The 16,063-nt window shown below is 48.0% G+C and overlaps 1 protein-coding gene across 1 annotated transcript in view; it reads left to right on the top strand.

Moving 5' to 3' along the window:
• Positions 1 to 220: 220 nt before the first annotated feature.
• Positions 221 to 16,063, top strand: part of RARRES1 (retinoic acid receptor responder 1) — a 172,179-nt gene continuing 156,336 nt past the window's right edge. The window contains exon 1 of the mRNA XM_069618452.1: positions 221 to 607. Within this exon, the coding sequence (XP_069474553.1) occupies positions 380 to 607 (228 nt within the window). The 5' untranslated portion in view covers positions 221 to 379. The remainder of the gene's footprint in view (positions 608 to 16,063) is intronic.

Raw genomic sequence — 16,063 nt, 5'->3', positions numbered from 1 at the left:
CCGCAAGACGGATATATAGATATCGGCGGACGTTTGCTCTGCTTAGCTGTAACCCATATCGCTATCCAGGGGGTGCGCTGGGGCGGAATACATGGGATGTCTTTGGGCTGTTTCTGGCCACTGTAGAGAGTGGTTTCTGGTAATAACAGCCTCACGTAGGAGGGGACCGAGAGGAGGGAGGGAGAGGGCACGGCTCGCTCTGTTGCACAAGAGGCTCTGAACTACTTCAGTGCTGAGTGCAGAACTCGGCACAGCCTTGAGAGTTCGGACACAGGCAGGAGCTCTCCTCACACACACGCAGCTGCTCTCCTCACACGCACACACACAGCTCTAAATAACCTCCTCCTCGGCACCAGCGGCTGCACCTCTCCGCCCGGCCATGCAGTGGCGCCTGTGCTTCCCCTTCCTCTCCTGCCTTCTGTGTCTGTCCGAGGGATGGACGCTGCCCTTCCTCCTCTCCGACAAGCCGGAGTCAACGGTCGAGCTGCCCACTTACCACAAGCGGGCTTGGCAGACGGCGAGGGTGGCGGTCCACTATCTCAACTATCAGACCGCCTCGCCCAGCAGCCTCCTGGACCTGGGAGAGGTCAAGAAGGCCACCGTGAAGGTAAGGGCGCGCGCCGTGCTCTGTGGCCCTCCGGATGCGCGAGTATACTACTGTACCAAGAGAATGGAACAAGGTGTGTGAAGGTGACTCACAGAGTACCCCAACTTTCCACACTCACAGGCTTTATCTAGGAAGCTTTCATTTACTTTAGCCCTCATTACGAGCATATTGATAATGGTAAAATGTGGTATTTTTTATCATTACCTGTTTTCGAAATGCCCTCTAATTATGATTGTGGATCACATTGGATATCCACAGCATAGGCTACTTGGAAAGTACTGCATTGGATGCATTTTGGTTATTTGTCGCGTGCAGGGCTTTGTGTGTTTATTCTGGGGTAAATATCCCCCAACTTTTAATTAGGTGGTACTTTAACAGTAAAAAGTATTCAAATTGGTGCATACTTTTAGCATTACCATAGTCAAAATAAACCTGCAATTGCATACCTCCATAAATGTGTGTATTTTAAAATCCACACAACCGTGTTTTTCTCACATCTTATTGCTTAGCAAATTAATCAGCCCCACTTTAAATGAGGCAGGGTGTTAAATCAAGTACACCTGCATGAGATTTTAATGCTGACATAGAACAAATGAATTCCAGTGGAATCCGTCCTCTGTGCCACCTGGTCAAGAGCCGGTGGATTCCATAGGAATCCATAAGAGAACGCTGAAAGCAAAGCCAGCTGGCTGCTGATGAAATTTTGAACTGGTGGGGTGTAAATATATGTGCCTAATTTGCATGAACGGCCGTTTGCAGCGCGGCTTTAAGATTTAAGGACTTTGGAGTCAGGCACACAAGTTATTGGTGGGTCTGGGTTGAAAAAAATGCTAAATTCTGAAAGTAATCCATTCACTGACATACAGGTGTTTACAATTGGATTAACTGAAAGTCCAGATAATTGTGTTTGCCCCCATTATTCATATTCATTACAGTTTGTCAAGAAAGTCACTGCTAGTAAACGCACTTTCCCAGAACAGTTCTGCCCAAGATCACAAGGCATAGCAGTGCAATCCCATCACTTCTAATTACCTATTAAAGGGTAACTAAAAAGTACAATGCGGTGCACACTTTAACTGAGTGATGCAAATAATATTACATGCTTGTCTTTCAAACTAATCACTCATCATATCTGATTGTCAGCTCTGTGGGGCAAATAAAATACACTTACCTCTGCTACTAAACACTATTACAAACATGTAAATAAAAGGGAACTGTGTTTCTAATAACAACAGAATTGTCCTCAATGTTGTTTGTTCACCATGAATTTTGTCCTTTCAGGGAAGTGGGCTGAGATCTATAAATTATGACAATTTTTGGAGTGCCATTGGAATGTGAGCAATGCATAAGTGACCCTCGAGACCACTGTGAAAAGTTGGCATCTATGGGTATTAACACTTGCCATGTTTGCTTTACCCTTGATGTACAGTAACTGTATGTGCATCAAATGTAAAGCAAACACAAGTGCTACAACGTGGAAAGACTGGCATGCATTGAATATAGGTGGGGACGGCCTTAGCTCGGGCAGCGCCCAGGGAGAAACCAAATCTGGCACCCCCAGCACCAGCATGGGAGCTGGGGTCTTTTCACTTCAATAGGGCTGTGCCACACCGTGCCTTGGGAGGGATTAAGCCTCTCACTTTGAGGAGGTTGCAGGAAGAAGATAGCACACTGCCTTGATGTCTGAGTGGTAAGCCATGGGCTCTGATGGGAATGAGGTCCTACCAAGTTCCTGTCAGATTTCTAACCTGGGAGAGCAGGCTATTTACATTTAAACATTCATTAACATGGCAGCGGGAGCAAACATACAGTGGCAAAGGACAAAAGCCAACGTAGGCGATATCAGTACACTATCCCTTTAATGATGAGCTTTCAAAACCTTCATCAAGTCACCCTTAAAAAAATAAATTGTGGCTGACATCACCAGCTCAGGGAGGCACCCTATGCAAAAGAAAAGCGCTCGCACCAGCAGGGGAAGGTTTCTGTCTGGAACACCAGGGCTGACCCAAGAAAATCTGATATCTGCTTCAGAAGACTTGGCACGAGACTGAATGCAGAAACAGCCAGCCTCACAGCCTGTTCAAAAATGTCCAAATTGGTATATATGTATTGCAATTTACAGAAATGTTTTTGTTAGGCTGAGTATTATGACCAAAGAAAACAGCAGAGTCCAACTTCCATTACTCATTCAAAAGGATTTCTTGCTAAATCACGGGCGGGCCTCCTACATTTCAGGGTGGGGGCTGACATACACACGCAACACACCGAAACACTATGGTCCTTACATTCACACACACCAAACAACAAAGTACATGCATTCATGCGTACTGTGACAAATTCCAGGATCACTCCCCTTTTATCCAACAAGCAAACACGACTCCATTGGGTTGAAACAACATATCCAAAACATGTTGTCCTCTTCCCCTACTATAAACTCTGATAGAACACATCAGTTTATGTTTTCCAGCAAAGTAAGACGTTCCAGCAAAGTAAGACAAGCATTAGAGCCAAACAGTACTGTGACGAGGAGGCCACAGAAGGAGATGCCAAACGTTACACAACGTTCTAATCCTTCCTTGATGTTTAACATCAGTGACATCAGTCAAAGAGAAGAAGGACCACAAACAGGTTGGTGTAGTTGTAGTAGTAGTTGCAAGGGGAGTGGATGTAAGCAGAGAAGGATTGTAAGAAGAAGAAAGAAAAGCCGTGGTTGAAGTAGCAGTGTTGTAAAGCAGAGACATGGTACGAAAGGAGTGGCTTTCTACAAGTGGCAAGAGCGGGAACCTGGCGCTGAGAAGCAAGGGCTTCTCATTTGTGCACCACAGCCGGGGAGTGAATACGGGTCGCTGGCGGTAGGGACCGACACCACTGCTGTGGCGTGGCCCCTTTAAGGGCAAGCACGCGACGGAGTGACGTTCACTCCGTCGCGTGCCATATAAATAAAGGGGCGTCGCCCGGCGGCAGCAGAGCCACCGGGGAGCCCACACGAACAGCATCGGTCTCCGTGTGTCTCTGTGTGCACGGGGGTGTGGGGGCTCACGGGGGCGGCGGGATCGCCCGCTAACAATGGCGACGAAGTCGGATCGATCCCTGGGACAGGTGGCAACGTTTTCGAGATGCGCAGATGATCGCGTGTGAGCGCATCCGTGAATGTTGGCCGCGGAGAGCCTCTAAGATCTTTAACCAAGAAAGACTCCGTGTGGCAGTGGGGGCCCCTCGAGCAGGCGGCATTTGATGACATCCGGGGTGCCCTAGCGGCAGAAGACACCATGGTGTTCTTTGACCCTAGCCTGCAGACGGAAATAGTCGTGGACGCCAGTCCCTATGGTCTGGGGGCGGTCCTCACTCAAGTGGGGCGCGAGCAGGAAGTTCGGCCAATAGCCTATGCGAGCAAGGCACTCTCGGACACTGAACAACGCTACTCGCAAATCGAGAGGGAGGCCCTGGCGGTGTTGTGGCATTGCAGGCATTTTCGCCTATACATTCTAGGGCGTCCTGTGACTGTCATCACTGACCACAAACCACTGCTACCCATCATGGCAGGCTCCTCCTCCAGACCACCAGTAAGGATAGAGCGCTGGATGCTTGCCCTGCTTGAATACGGCGTGTCGCTGGTGTATCGGCCTGGTGTAAGCAACGCTGCAGACTATCTGTCACGTCACCCATGTGGGGATGCCTGGGCGTCTGTGTCCGCGGAGGAGGCTGATGAACACGTTCGTCTCGTCGTTGAGTCTGCCACCCCCAACTCCATGCAGGTGGAGGAGCTGGAGCTGGCGTCGAATGATGACGAGTGCTTCGCCATTCTAAGACTGGCCATGCAACAAGGTGCGTGGAAGACGGTGCTTGAAGCGCTTGACCGTCGAACATGCGAAGCCAGGGTGGCAATGGAACAGCTCTGGAAGGTGCGGGAAGAACTTGCATTCTCGGAATCGGGACTCCTGCTGAGAGGCGACAGAATAGTGGTGCCACAGACGAAGATCCCACAGATAATCGCTCTCGCCCACCAGGGCCATCAAGGGGCGCCCAAAACAAAGGCTCGGCTTCGCCAGAAGGTGTGGTTCCCGGAGCTAGAGCGGAGGGTAGAAGAGTTTGTGGCCTCGTGTCGGTGGTGTCAGGCCGCATCCCCAGCCCAGCGGGACCCATCCATTGAGACAATGCCTAGGGGAACCAAGCCATGGGAAGTAGTGCATGCTGACTTCGGCTCTACATCTAGAGGGACGCACTTCCTAGTGATGGTCGACGAGTGGTCGCGATACCCGGAGGTGGAATTTGTGGAGTCGCTGGCGTTTGGTGACGTGGTGATCGCCGTGGAAAAGATCTTCGCCACCCATGGCCTTCCATCGGTTGTGTGCACTGACAATGGCGCACCGTATCAGGGTGAGAGCTTTGCTGAACTCTTAAAGAACTATGGCATTCAGCACAGGAAGGTCACACCCCTCTGGCCCAGGGCAAACAGGGAGGCCGAGCGCATGATGCGCACCCTTAACAAGGTGTTCCGGATCGCCCAAGGCAAGGGTGAATGTCTGCGATTGGAAGTTGCAGATACCGGTGCGGCAAAGCACATGGAGAGACATGGAGTGATCTCCAAAACCACACAGCTGATGAAAGCTGTGCCTGCTGATGCAGCAAACATGACTTCTGCCCGCGTTGAAAAAGGCACGTGCGAGGAGGGAGAGAAGCCGAACTGCGTCAGAGAACAGCCGGCAACCAGCCGCATCTCCGGCATCAATCAGGAGGTAGGTAGAGGAGCCCAAAAGCAGTCCGCTTTCTGGAGTGATTCCATTGCTGACGTAAAGAGACACAGGGGAACCAGGGAGCCTCGCTGACTATTCCAGGTGACATGTGGAAGGATCAACGGCACCCCGAGTTAAGGTACCTTAACAGAGGGGAAAGGGCTCCTGGAATCTGGAAAGCGGGTAGTGGCGGTGCATGACGCAGATAAACGACAGGAAGAGAGAAATGTGTAGAAGGGGAAGAAATGTAATATTATAAAGTGGGACAACAATTGGTGAAGTGGGCAGGAAAGTAAACCCCCCTCGCCAAACATTCCACATGTGACATCACGACCCTGCTAGAAAAAGACACAAGAGAGAGAGTAGATATACTCTCTTCCTCGTCCCAGTAATTCTATAGGAAAAAAACGAAGTTGACATTTGCTTGGCATAAGTCCCCAACCTTCCTCGTCCCAGTGCATGGGAAGAACAATAGAAAGAAATTAAATAAATAAAATCAAACCAATTTGGGTAGAGACACAAGAAACAGTTGAATGTACTATTATAATATTGTCATTACAAAACAAAAGGAAAGTCCAGGGAAGGGGATTGTCCCCCTGGCATAGTAGGCTCCAAAACCCTAGACGGGAAAGACCAGGGAAGGTCATTGCTTCCCTGACATATAAAATCCACTTTTAAAATAATGGGTGCAAGAAACATCAAAAGGGTGCAGGAAAGCAGCAAGTACTGTTCATTTTTCCTGATGGTAGTTTTCGTAGTATATTAAGTGTGAAGGTGAGAATAGGTTTTGACTCAGGACAGTGGACATTTATTTTGGACATCCTGACAAAGACGGGTTAGTGTTGTTGAGGCAGGGAAACCCCCTCATAGAGTTAGGGCAAACGAGGCATTTTTCCCTCCCCTTTTATCATTTAAATTAAAGTATTTGTGAACAACCCAACACTGTGTCCGACACCTTACGCCGGCGCCCCACAGTACACATTAAATTAAAAAATGCACTTACATTGCCTGCATGCATCCACACGCACCCACGCAGCCAGGGGGAGGCCCGTATGACACTCCCCTCCTCTGGGGATGTGAACATGCTGACTGGCAGGAGAGGCTCCTCTCCTGTCAGTCGGCATGTGCATTTATTTATTGTGCATTTGTAAGGCGCTTATACATCAAGTAAATTGTGTTTCAAAGCACCCACAGGGCAACAGGAAGGGGGCATGGGAATGAAGAACAAATACAACAATGAAAGATAGAGGTGGACCTAATAGGCCTTTTGAGCATTCAGAACATGCAAGTGCAGAAAGAAGGGAGAAGGGATAAGTGGGGGTCAAGTGCTAGGTGTATTAAGAGCAAGGGAGTGACCAGCTGTAAGTTCCTAGGCGGAGTGGTCCGTCATCATTAAGTGCAGGCCCGTGGTGACATAGGCCAGTGGGTGCCAAGGCAAAGTGCTGGGGGGTGGAGGCTGTAGGCAATTGGGTATGGGAGGCCAGGACCCAGGAAGACGTATAAGGACCCTGGTGACCAATCTCAGCAACTGTGGGATTTAACAGAGAAGGGAGGACAGGAAGGAGGTGGTGAAAAGGAAAGTCCTGAGGAGCTTCCGGAATTTTAGGAGATCTAGCTCAAGACGAAGAGGAAGGGGGAGGCTATTTTATAGAAGGGAGCCTGCTGAGGAGGGAGATCGGCCACCAGCTTGCTGTTTAGTGAAACACTTAACATGCAGAGAGTTGGTGCTAGAGGAACGTAAAGATCTGGAGGGAGAGTATTTAGTGAGAGCAAGTTGTAGACAGCATTATCCCCGTACCCAGCCAGCCTTGTGGAAGATGCAGAGGGATTTGAATTTGATCCTTGCAGCAACTAGGAGCCAGCGGAGAGTTTTTTGGGCTGTAGAGATATGGTCCCTGGGCTTGAGGCCAAGGATAAGTCTTGCAGCCCTACTCAGGATTAGCTGGAGGGGTCGTAGGGAAAGAAGAGGCTAGATCAAGGGAAATGCTTTTGCAATCGTCTAGCCAAGAGAGAGCCATAGCTCTAGAGACATTGAGCTTCTGGGGGAAAGTGAGGAAATGAAGAATTCCTTTGAGGAGGTGTAGTTGAAAGTGGGACTTCTTGGCAAGGTCCTGAATGGGGGGATGAAGGAAAGAAAGGAGTCGAAGATGACTCCATGTTTTCTGGCTTCAGATGAGGGAGAGGGGGAGAGCCCATGGAAGATAGCCAGAATGAAGGACAGAAAGAGGGGGCAGGAGTCCCAATCTGGAGGATATCAGTCTTGCTGCTGTTGAGGCAGAGATCATTGGAAGTAAACCAGGACTGGATGTCAGATAGGCAATCAGGGATGATGGAAGAAGTAAGAAAAGGATCAGAGGGAAGTTTGAAGAAGAATTGTATGTTATCTGCATAACACTGGAAGTTTGGGGAGAAGGTGGAAATCGGGTGTGCAACCAGAGCAAGGTAGTTGTTAAAGAGCCAGGGAGAAAGCTTGGAGCTGTGGGGGACGCCGCAGTTGGAAAAGAAGGTGGGAAAGGAGAAGGAGCCCAGAATAACCTGGGATGGACAGTCTCTGAGGAAGGAGGTCAGCCAGTCCAGTGCCTGCTCCGAGATACCTAGGGTATCGTGGAGTCATTTTATGAGGATGGAGTGGTTGGCCGTATCAAATGCAGCGGAAAGATCATGTAGAATGAGAACAGCTGGAGAGTTGGAATCAAGAGATGTGAGCAGTTCCTCAGAGGTGTTCAGAAGAGCAGTTTCCATGCCCCTGGATGCTCGGAATCCAGATTAATGGTTATGGATGCAACCAACGAGTTCAGTATGCTGGGTCAGTTGGGGAAGACCAGCTTCTCCAGGAGTTTACCAAGGAAGGGTGTGATAGATATGGAAGCAGTAGTTGGCTGGACAAGACGGGTCTGCAGAAGGTTTTATCAGCATGGGGCCCACAAGAGAGTGCTTCAGGCAGTAGGGGAAAGATCCAGTAGCAAAAGAGTTGTTGCAGAAATCAGTGCATGCAGGGGCAAGGCAGCCAATATTGTCCTTAATGTTTCTGGAGGTGCAGGGAGAAACCTGTTTGGAGGAGACCTTCATGGAGCGGACAACTCTGGTAGCCTCATCATGTGTGATAGGAGAGAAGGAGGAGAGAAAGGCAAAGAGAGGATTGGAGGAGATAGGAGGCAAGGGGTGTGTGAGGAGGAGGGGAAGAGTGGCATGAGGGTGCTCAGGATGTACTGAGTTTTTGCAGTGATGTGTGTGGCCAGTGCGTTGCAGAGGGCCTGGGAGGGAAGAGGTGAGGAGGAGACTGCACAGGGGTTGGCTAGTTCCCTGCATATTTTAAAGAGTTCAGCCGTGTTGTTGGATGCACTAGAGACGGGGGCCTGGATGCGGCCCTTTTCCTAGTGTGGATGTAGAGTCTGTATTGCCAGTTTGTCAGAGGGTGAGCCTGAGGACTGCCACTTCCATTCAGCAGCTCTGCACTTGCGTTTCAGGGCTGCAAGTTCAGAGTTGTACCAAGTGTTACGCTTAGAGGCAAGTTTCATTTGGATCCTCATGACTAGGGCAAGAAAGTCAAGGGTGTTGGTAATGACAAGATGGAGGTTGCTGAGAGCGTAGTCAGAGGTAAAGTCTGTAGTGGGGACGGAGAGAGGGGGGTGAAGGTAGGTGCGAAGGCAGCAATTCACACTCATTTCCTTGGACAGATGTTCGTGAACGAGGTTGGCATTGCTGAGGGAGGCGCAGTCACAGGGCTGAGATGACCCAGGTGAGAAGAGAGTGAAACATTGGTGTGGATGAAGGTATCACGAGTGTGTCCAGCTGAGTGGGTAGGACCAGAAGGGAGAATGGAGAGGGAGAGTGAGGTGCAGAGGTCATGGAAGAGAGTGAAAACCGTGAATGAGGAGTCAAGGTGGATGTTAAAATCGCCCATGAAAAGGAGTTTAGTTGTGGTAGTGTGGAGAGAGGAGGAGAAGTCAGACCATTCACAGAGGAACAGGGTGGTAGAGCCAGGTGGCCTGTAGATGGTGGCAATGGTCAGTGAGGAGGTGGGAGAGATGACCAACTTAAAAACCAGGCTCTAGAAGGAAGAGTAAGGCTTGGAGAGTATGAGGGAAGAAGGGACCCACTCAGGGAAGATAAGAGTAACCCCACCGCCTGTACGGTTAGGACGAGGCTTGGAGATGATTCTTATTTAACAGAAGGGAGTTAAAAAGCAGTGACTGAGTTGGCCTTGAACCACCTCTTGGTAAGAGCAAGGATAATGAGGTCAAGGTCTTCAAGAAGGAGGCAGATGTCAGCAGAGTGTTTGATGGCAGAACGAGCATTAAGCGTGGCAAGATGCAAGCAATCTCCACCTTTGAAGGTTTTGTGAGGAGGGATAAAGGGGCGTAGTACACCGGTTGGAGGGCGGGACAGAGAGAGTGGAAGAATGAGTAGCAGGAGTGGGGAGGAAGTTAAGGACGGACGGCAGTCGCCGGTCAAAGAGGAGGATGTTGAGGACATTGAACCAAGATAGTGCCAGTGTGATAGACATTAAGGATATACCTGGATGATGGGAAGCCCGCAAAGAGAACTTCCCATTTTTGGGTGAGGATGTAAGAGGAGAGAGAGTAGAGATGAGATGAGGAGTCCATAGATCTGGAGAGGGGACAGAGATCAGTAAAGATCTGCCTGGAAGTTGCACTGACATAGGTGTCTGCAATGGGTAGGCCAGGGTTAGTGATCAGGATATATTTTTAAAACTTTTTTTTCCAGACTTTGTGAGAGAGGGAGGATAGCTGATAGTATAGGAGTTAGAATAGATAGGGGATGTGTTGAGTGCCATAGGGGTGGCAGAGAGTTAAGGATGGAAGATAGAAGAGAGAGACTGCACATCATGAACACAAAATCACCAGGCGGCCTAGTAGCTAAGGGAAAGCAAGAAGCAGATGCACTGGAATAGCAATCAAAGCACACACACCATATGCAGGATACCTCAATTCAATGTTTGATGCAAGGCATTCTAAACCCACAAAACGAAATTGGCAGCACAGTTGGAGGGTACATATGAAGAAGCGTTATGGCTGGACAGGCATTCAGAGGCATGCGATACAGGTGATGATGACTCATGCTATCTGGGAGTAGGAGAGGTCAAGTTCATGAAGGAACACACCAAAGGGTCAGAGATGTGGTGTTAGAAGATGCAATGAAAGAAGAAGCTATCAGCAATGAGAGGGAGAGGACCCAGACAGGTCAAGCCCAGACCCTTATAGGATTAGGTAACTTGCCCTAGCAGTGCACTATGAGATTGGGGAATCAGTTTCCCAGAGCAACGTGGTTTCAGGGCAATACACACCATGTTACTTTAACCTGGGTTTAAGAGTTCAGTCTCTCAGTTCTTTTGTACTTTCAATTTGCTTGGCTGTGGCACTCCGTGGTCAGGATGCAGTGGTTCCAGCAACACTGACCCCTTCAATTTTCTCTGATTTTGTGGATTCAATTCCTCAGTATGTAGGATGTCAGGCTACACATGACATTTCAGTGCACATTCAGTTGTTTGATTCCCAGCCTTAGGATATAGCATATCATGCAACACGGCTCGTACAGTTTACTTTTGGTTACTGTTGCCGGGTGCTACCTTCTTGAAGGACCACCTAGGCAGCCCGGTATAGAGTCTGCTGTCCCCAGAGCTTACTGCAATGCGCCCATCCAAAGACTCTTGAGGTGGGTGGGTGGGGTATCCCAGAAGGCGCCGGGTACACTTGCACGGCCCCCAGGTGTGTGAGACTTATCCACGCGATGAGGGAGGGACTGGGCCACTGTTATACCACCGCGCTACTGCTGCAGTGGGCCTCTCAACACCCGACCTGCCGTTATGCTGCAGGGATCACTGCTGATCAAACAGAGCCTCCCGCCCCTGCAGGACAGCGCTGATCCAGATGGTCGCCGGCAGCCCCGAAGACTTCCAGGCTGCCAGAGCGAGGCCCTACCAGCCCCAGACAAAGTTAGGGTTGAAAAGGGCTTGTGGCAAGGTAGCAGAGGACATGCTGGCCCCGACCACAAGGGAACAGCTGAACTGGCCTCACAAGCTTGTGGTGTAAGACATTTTGGCATCGCGGACCGTCTCTGAGGCGTAATAATGGCATAATAATGAGAGCTGGTGGGGCCAGTCTTCTGACACCCTGCCGGCTCACATTATTTGCTGCTGTGTTTGTTGGGGGGCCAAAGGCTCTGCATCACAAAAAATAAAGGCATAGTAGGGGACGGGCCCCTGCAGAGAGACAAGTAGCACAGTTCACTGTGAAAATAAAGGACACAGGGGATTGTGCTGCCTGTCACTCAGGCGAGGTGGTCGGCCTGCTGCTCAGTTGAGGGGCTAGCACCCCACCCATGGTGGCTGGCCGCCACTGTGCAAAGCCTACGTTTCCACGAGAGGGAGTGGAAAATGAAATAGTAAAAGCACTATACTACGCTTTCCTTGTCAAAGCTCCTTCATGGACATTTAAAATTGCTTGCAGGGAAGCACACAACACTTAATTGTTAACTTTGGTAGTCCCCTGCAAGCAATCATTTTAAAAAAAAATAACCCTGAATGTGTGCGAAACGCAGCTGAGATTTTGAACTCATGAAGTGCACATTTCTACTCATACATCCTCATTTTAAAAGGGGCAATGCTGGAAATGAAGACGCAAGGCCTAATACATGTATGCCTCCATTCCCAGCTCTGCACCATTTTCGTGCACACAAGGTGGAGGAGGGGCACAAAGCAGAAATTAGCTCTCTGCCGTTCGAATCTTCACTGTCTTGTGTGAGCACATCGCTTCACGCCTGCATGAGATTTTCAAATGTAAGGTAGCCATATTCTGTGTTTAGCCAAGTTGTGTGGCATAGCCATATTCTGCATTTGGCCTTGTTTTGTAAGGTAGCCATATTCCGTATTGAGTCTAGCCGTGTGAGGGTGGCCATATTCTGCAATTGGCCTAGTTGTGTGGTGTAACCTTATTCTATGTTTAGCCTGTTGTGTGGGGTAGCCATTTTCTACATTTGGCCTAGATGTGTAAGGTAGCCATATTCTGTACTGGACCTAGCTGTGTGAGGGTGGCCACATTCTGCATTTGGCCTAATTGTGTAAGGTAGCCATACTCTGCATTTAGCCAAGTTGTGTAAAGTAGCCATACTCTGCATTTAAGGTTACATGTAAGGTAGTCATATTCTGCATTTAGCCTACTTTTCTAAGGTAGCCATACCTTGCATTTAACATTGTGGTGCAAAGTAGCCATATTCTGCATGCAACCTTATGATGTAAGGTAGCCATATCCTGTGTTTAGTCCAATTGTGTAGGGTAGCCACTTTATGCGTTTAGCATAATTGTGTAAGGTAGCCATATTCTGCATTTAGCCTGATTGTGTAAGGTAGCCATATTCTGCATTTAGCCTGATTGTGTAAGGTAGCCATATTCTGCGGCTAGCCTTGTTGTGTGGGGTAGCTATATTCTGCATTTGGCCTAGTTGTGTAAAGTAATCATTCTGTATTGGGCCTAGCTGTGTGAGGGTTGCCATATTCTGCATTTAGCCTGATTGTGTAAGGTAGCCATATTCTGCGGCTAGCCTTGTTGTGTGGGGTAGCTATATTCTGCATTTGGCCTAGTTGTGTAAAGTAATCATTCTGTATTGGGCCTAGCTGTGTGAGGGTTGCCATATTCTGCAATTGGCCTAGTTGTGTGGTGTAACCTTATTCTATGTTTAGCCTGTTGTGTGGGGTAGCCATTTTCTACATTTGGCCTAGATGTGTAAGGTAGCCATATTCTGTACTGGACCTAGCTGTGTGAGGGTGGCCACATTCTGCATTTGGCCTAATTGTGTAAGGTAGCCATACTCTGCATTTAGCCAGGTTGTGTAAAGTAGCCATACTCTGCATTTAAGGTTACATGTAAGGTAGTCATATTCTGCATTTAGCCTACTTTTCTAAGGTAGCCATACCTTGCATTTCACATTGTGGTGCAAAGTAGCCATATTCTGCATGCAACCTTATGATGTAAGGTAGCCATATCCTGTGTTTAGTCCAATTGTGTAAGGTAGCCACTTTCTGCGTTTAGCATAATTGTGTAAGGTAGCCATATTCTGCATTTAGCCTGATTGTGTAAGGTAGCCATATTCTGCGGCTAGCCTTGTTGTGTGGGGTAGCTATACTCTGTATTTGGCCTAGTTGTGTAAAGTAGTCATTCTGTATTGGGCCTAGCTGTGTGAGGGTGGCCACATTCTGCATTTAGTCTAGTTGTGTGGTGTAGCCTTATTCTGTGTTTTGGCCTAATTGTGTAAGGTAGCCATATATTGCATAAGATGTTTTCTAAAATCAATCACTCATTGTCTGTGGATTTTAGACCGTGTTATCCTTTTAAATCTAGGTGTTTTCCTAGTTCTGTTCCCATTTAGTCTTCCTATAAATTTGAGGCTCTGCTATCCTTTTTGATATGAAGCACTGGTCTTTGTACACAGACGGAACCCAGGATGTAAACATTGTTGTTTGTACAGCTTACCCATTTCTCCCCTCGCACACTGCACCTTTGTAATTTAGCAGAAGGCACAGGCTCATTCCACACACCCTGCACGCACAACAAAAACAGTATTGCACAACACCCCTGCCATAAGAATGAAGCTACCTTTAATGACACAAATTCGAACTGTAGCTTCCATTATAATTCTCTATTTCTTTAAACACAATCCACCCTGTTTAGTTCATAGTTTACCTCTGTTGCACCCATCCACACGCCATTCAGACTTTGGTGACAAACAGGGTCATGACCACTCTCACATAACTTTAATGGCTGAAATGCACACACGCATAATAGTACCTCCCAGTTCTCCCAAATTTGCACTCTGGTCCCCCCAGGAGCGTTCAACCAACAGGCGCGGTGGGACCATAATAATGGTGAAAGGCACTATACAAATGACAAAACGAACGAATGAATGAAATGAATGAAAGAAAGAAAGCATAAAACAAATACATGCCTATCAATCCACCTTGATTTTGCAACTGCCCAAAACCAGGCAGATTCCATTGGAATCCATTACAAAACGCTGCCTACAAAATATAATTTGCAGGTGCCGTTTACATGTTCAAAAGACATAGAGAAAAATGGAAGAGTGGCAATGTTTTTAGTATTTTATTTTGTCAACTCCACCTTGTGAAGATTTTAAATTGCATTCAGGGTTCTAACATCGGTTTTCCCCTGCTTCAATTTAGATTTCTAACAAAATGACCCTAACTTTGAGTTTTATCAAGCATGCCTCTCTGCTACTCCCCTGACCCCAATGGTCACAGAAAATACAATTTTAGATACATTTTTTTTAATTTAAAAAACTTTATTAGGCATCAAGTGGTACATCATAAAGATACAGCATCAAAACACATATCAGGTAAGGTGGGGTTCTTCACATAAGCAGCCGATTACACATGGTCCTCACCATTGCGTTCATAATGCTTTAACTACACAGCGTTCTGTTCTTGTCAAGCCGTGTAGGTATTCACGGAAAGCCGGCTAGTTATCTTTGGGTGGCATCTCAATAGTAACAATTTGACATACAATTCCTCCATATCTTTAGCCCAAATCATATTGGTCATCTATATATCCACAGAGAGTGATGCAGCACTCTGCCATTTTAACAATATACACCTTTTGGCTAACAAAATCCCCAGATTCAGCAACCTACGGGTTGTGACAAACATCTTACCATTTATCCCGAACATACATGTGCAAGGGTCTCCTCCACCCTCACCACTGTGACAATAGACAATAATTGGCATATTTCTGACCAGTAGAACCTTAGCTCTGGACATGCCCAGTACACATGGAGTAAATCAGAATTCCGTTCGCTAAATCTGGGGCATGCAACATCAGTGTCTGGATTAAAAAGTGTGTTTCTAGCTGGGCGGTGATGCACCCTATTCAGGATTTTAAAAAACATGAATCTGAATTTTCAATTGAAGGACTCATCTGTTGTCAGTGTACAAATCTCTGCCCGCTGTGCATCAGTGAATTCTAGCCGTAGATCCCAGCCCCATCAGAGTTTGATATTAGACACAGCGGGTGGCAGATTGCCCTGTACTGTGAGCAACCAGAAGGTGTTTCACCCACTAGTCCCCGGTGGCCAGGACATGGCCATTGCTTTTGTATCCAGTTCCTGGGATTGGACCAGTGCGGCAGGATCACCTGGGTGAGGGGTCTTCGGGGAGTGGGAGTAGGACACTGGATGGTGAGATGCGGTATCCCCTTCCCTGCAACACCTTTACCCCATCCTACCAGGTAGGATATTTAGGAACTCTACCCCCACTTTTACAACATGAACTTTTACACATGGACAGCCCTCTATGAGAAAAAAACAGACTAACACCGAGCAGTATACCTGACGTGTTCCAATACAATAGTCAGGCAAGGTCAGGAAATTACTGACCATCACAAACATCTGACTTCCATTAAGCTTCCCCACATGGATAAACGGCGGAGCATGAGAGCACACTCTGAGTGAGGCACAGCGCATGAGGAAACAGCCGTTTTGAGATGGCAGTTGAATGAGAGAAGAAAGACGGCAAAACAGAAGGGGATTGCAAGGAGGAAAGATCCCTTGACCTCTTCGATGAAAAAAAGTTACTTTCCAGAAACCTCGAGAATAGAAAGTGTAAGACCAGAAAACCAGGCTGAAGATACCTGCATTGTGTGTCAGAGATACCCAGGGTCCTCCCTCGTCAATAATCAAGGTGAGGAGAAGCGCCA

Source organism: Ambystoma mexicanum, chromosome 10 (genome assembly GCF_040938575.1).
Source record: "Ambystoma mexicanum isolate Mex_15411 chromosome 10, UKY_AmexF1_1, whole genome shotgun sequence".
In the NCBI taxonomy this organism is placed as follows: Eukaryota; Metazoa; Chordata; class Amphibia; order Caudata; family Ambystomatidae; genus Ambystoma; species Ambystoma mexicanum.
The sequence above is the reverse complement of the archived record's forward strand: the minus strand, read 5'-3'. Positions and strand labels throughout refer to the sequence as shown.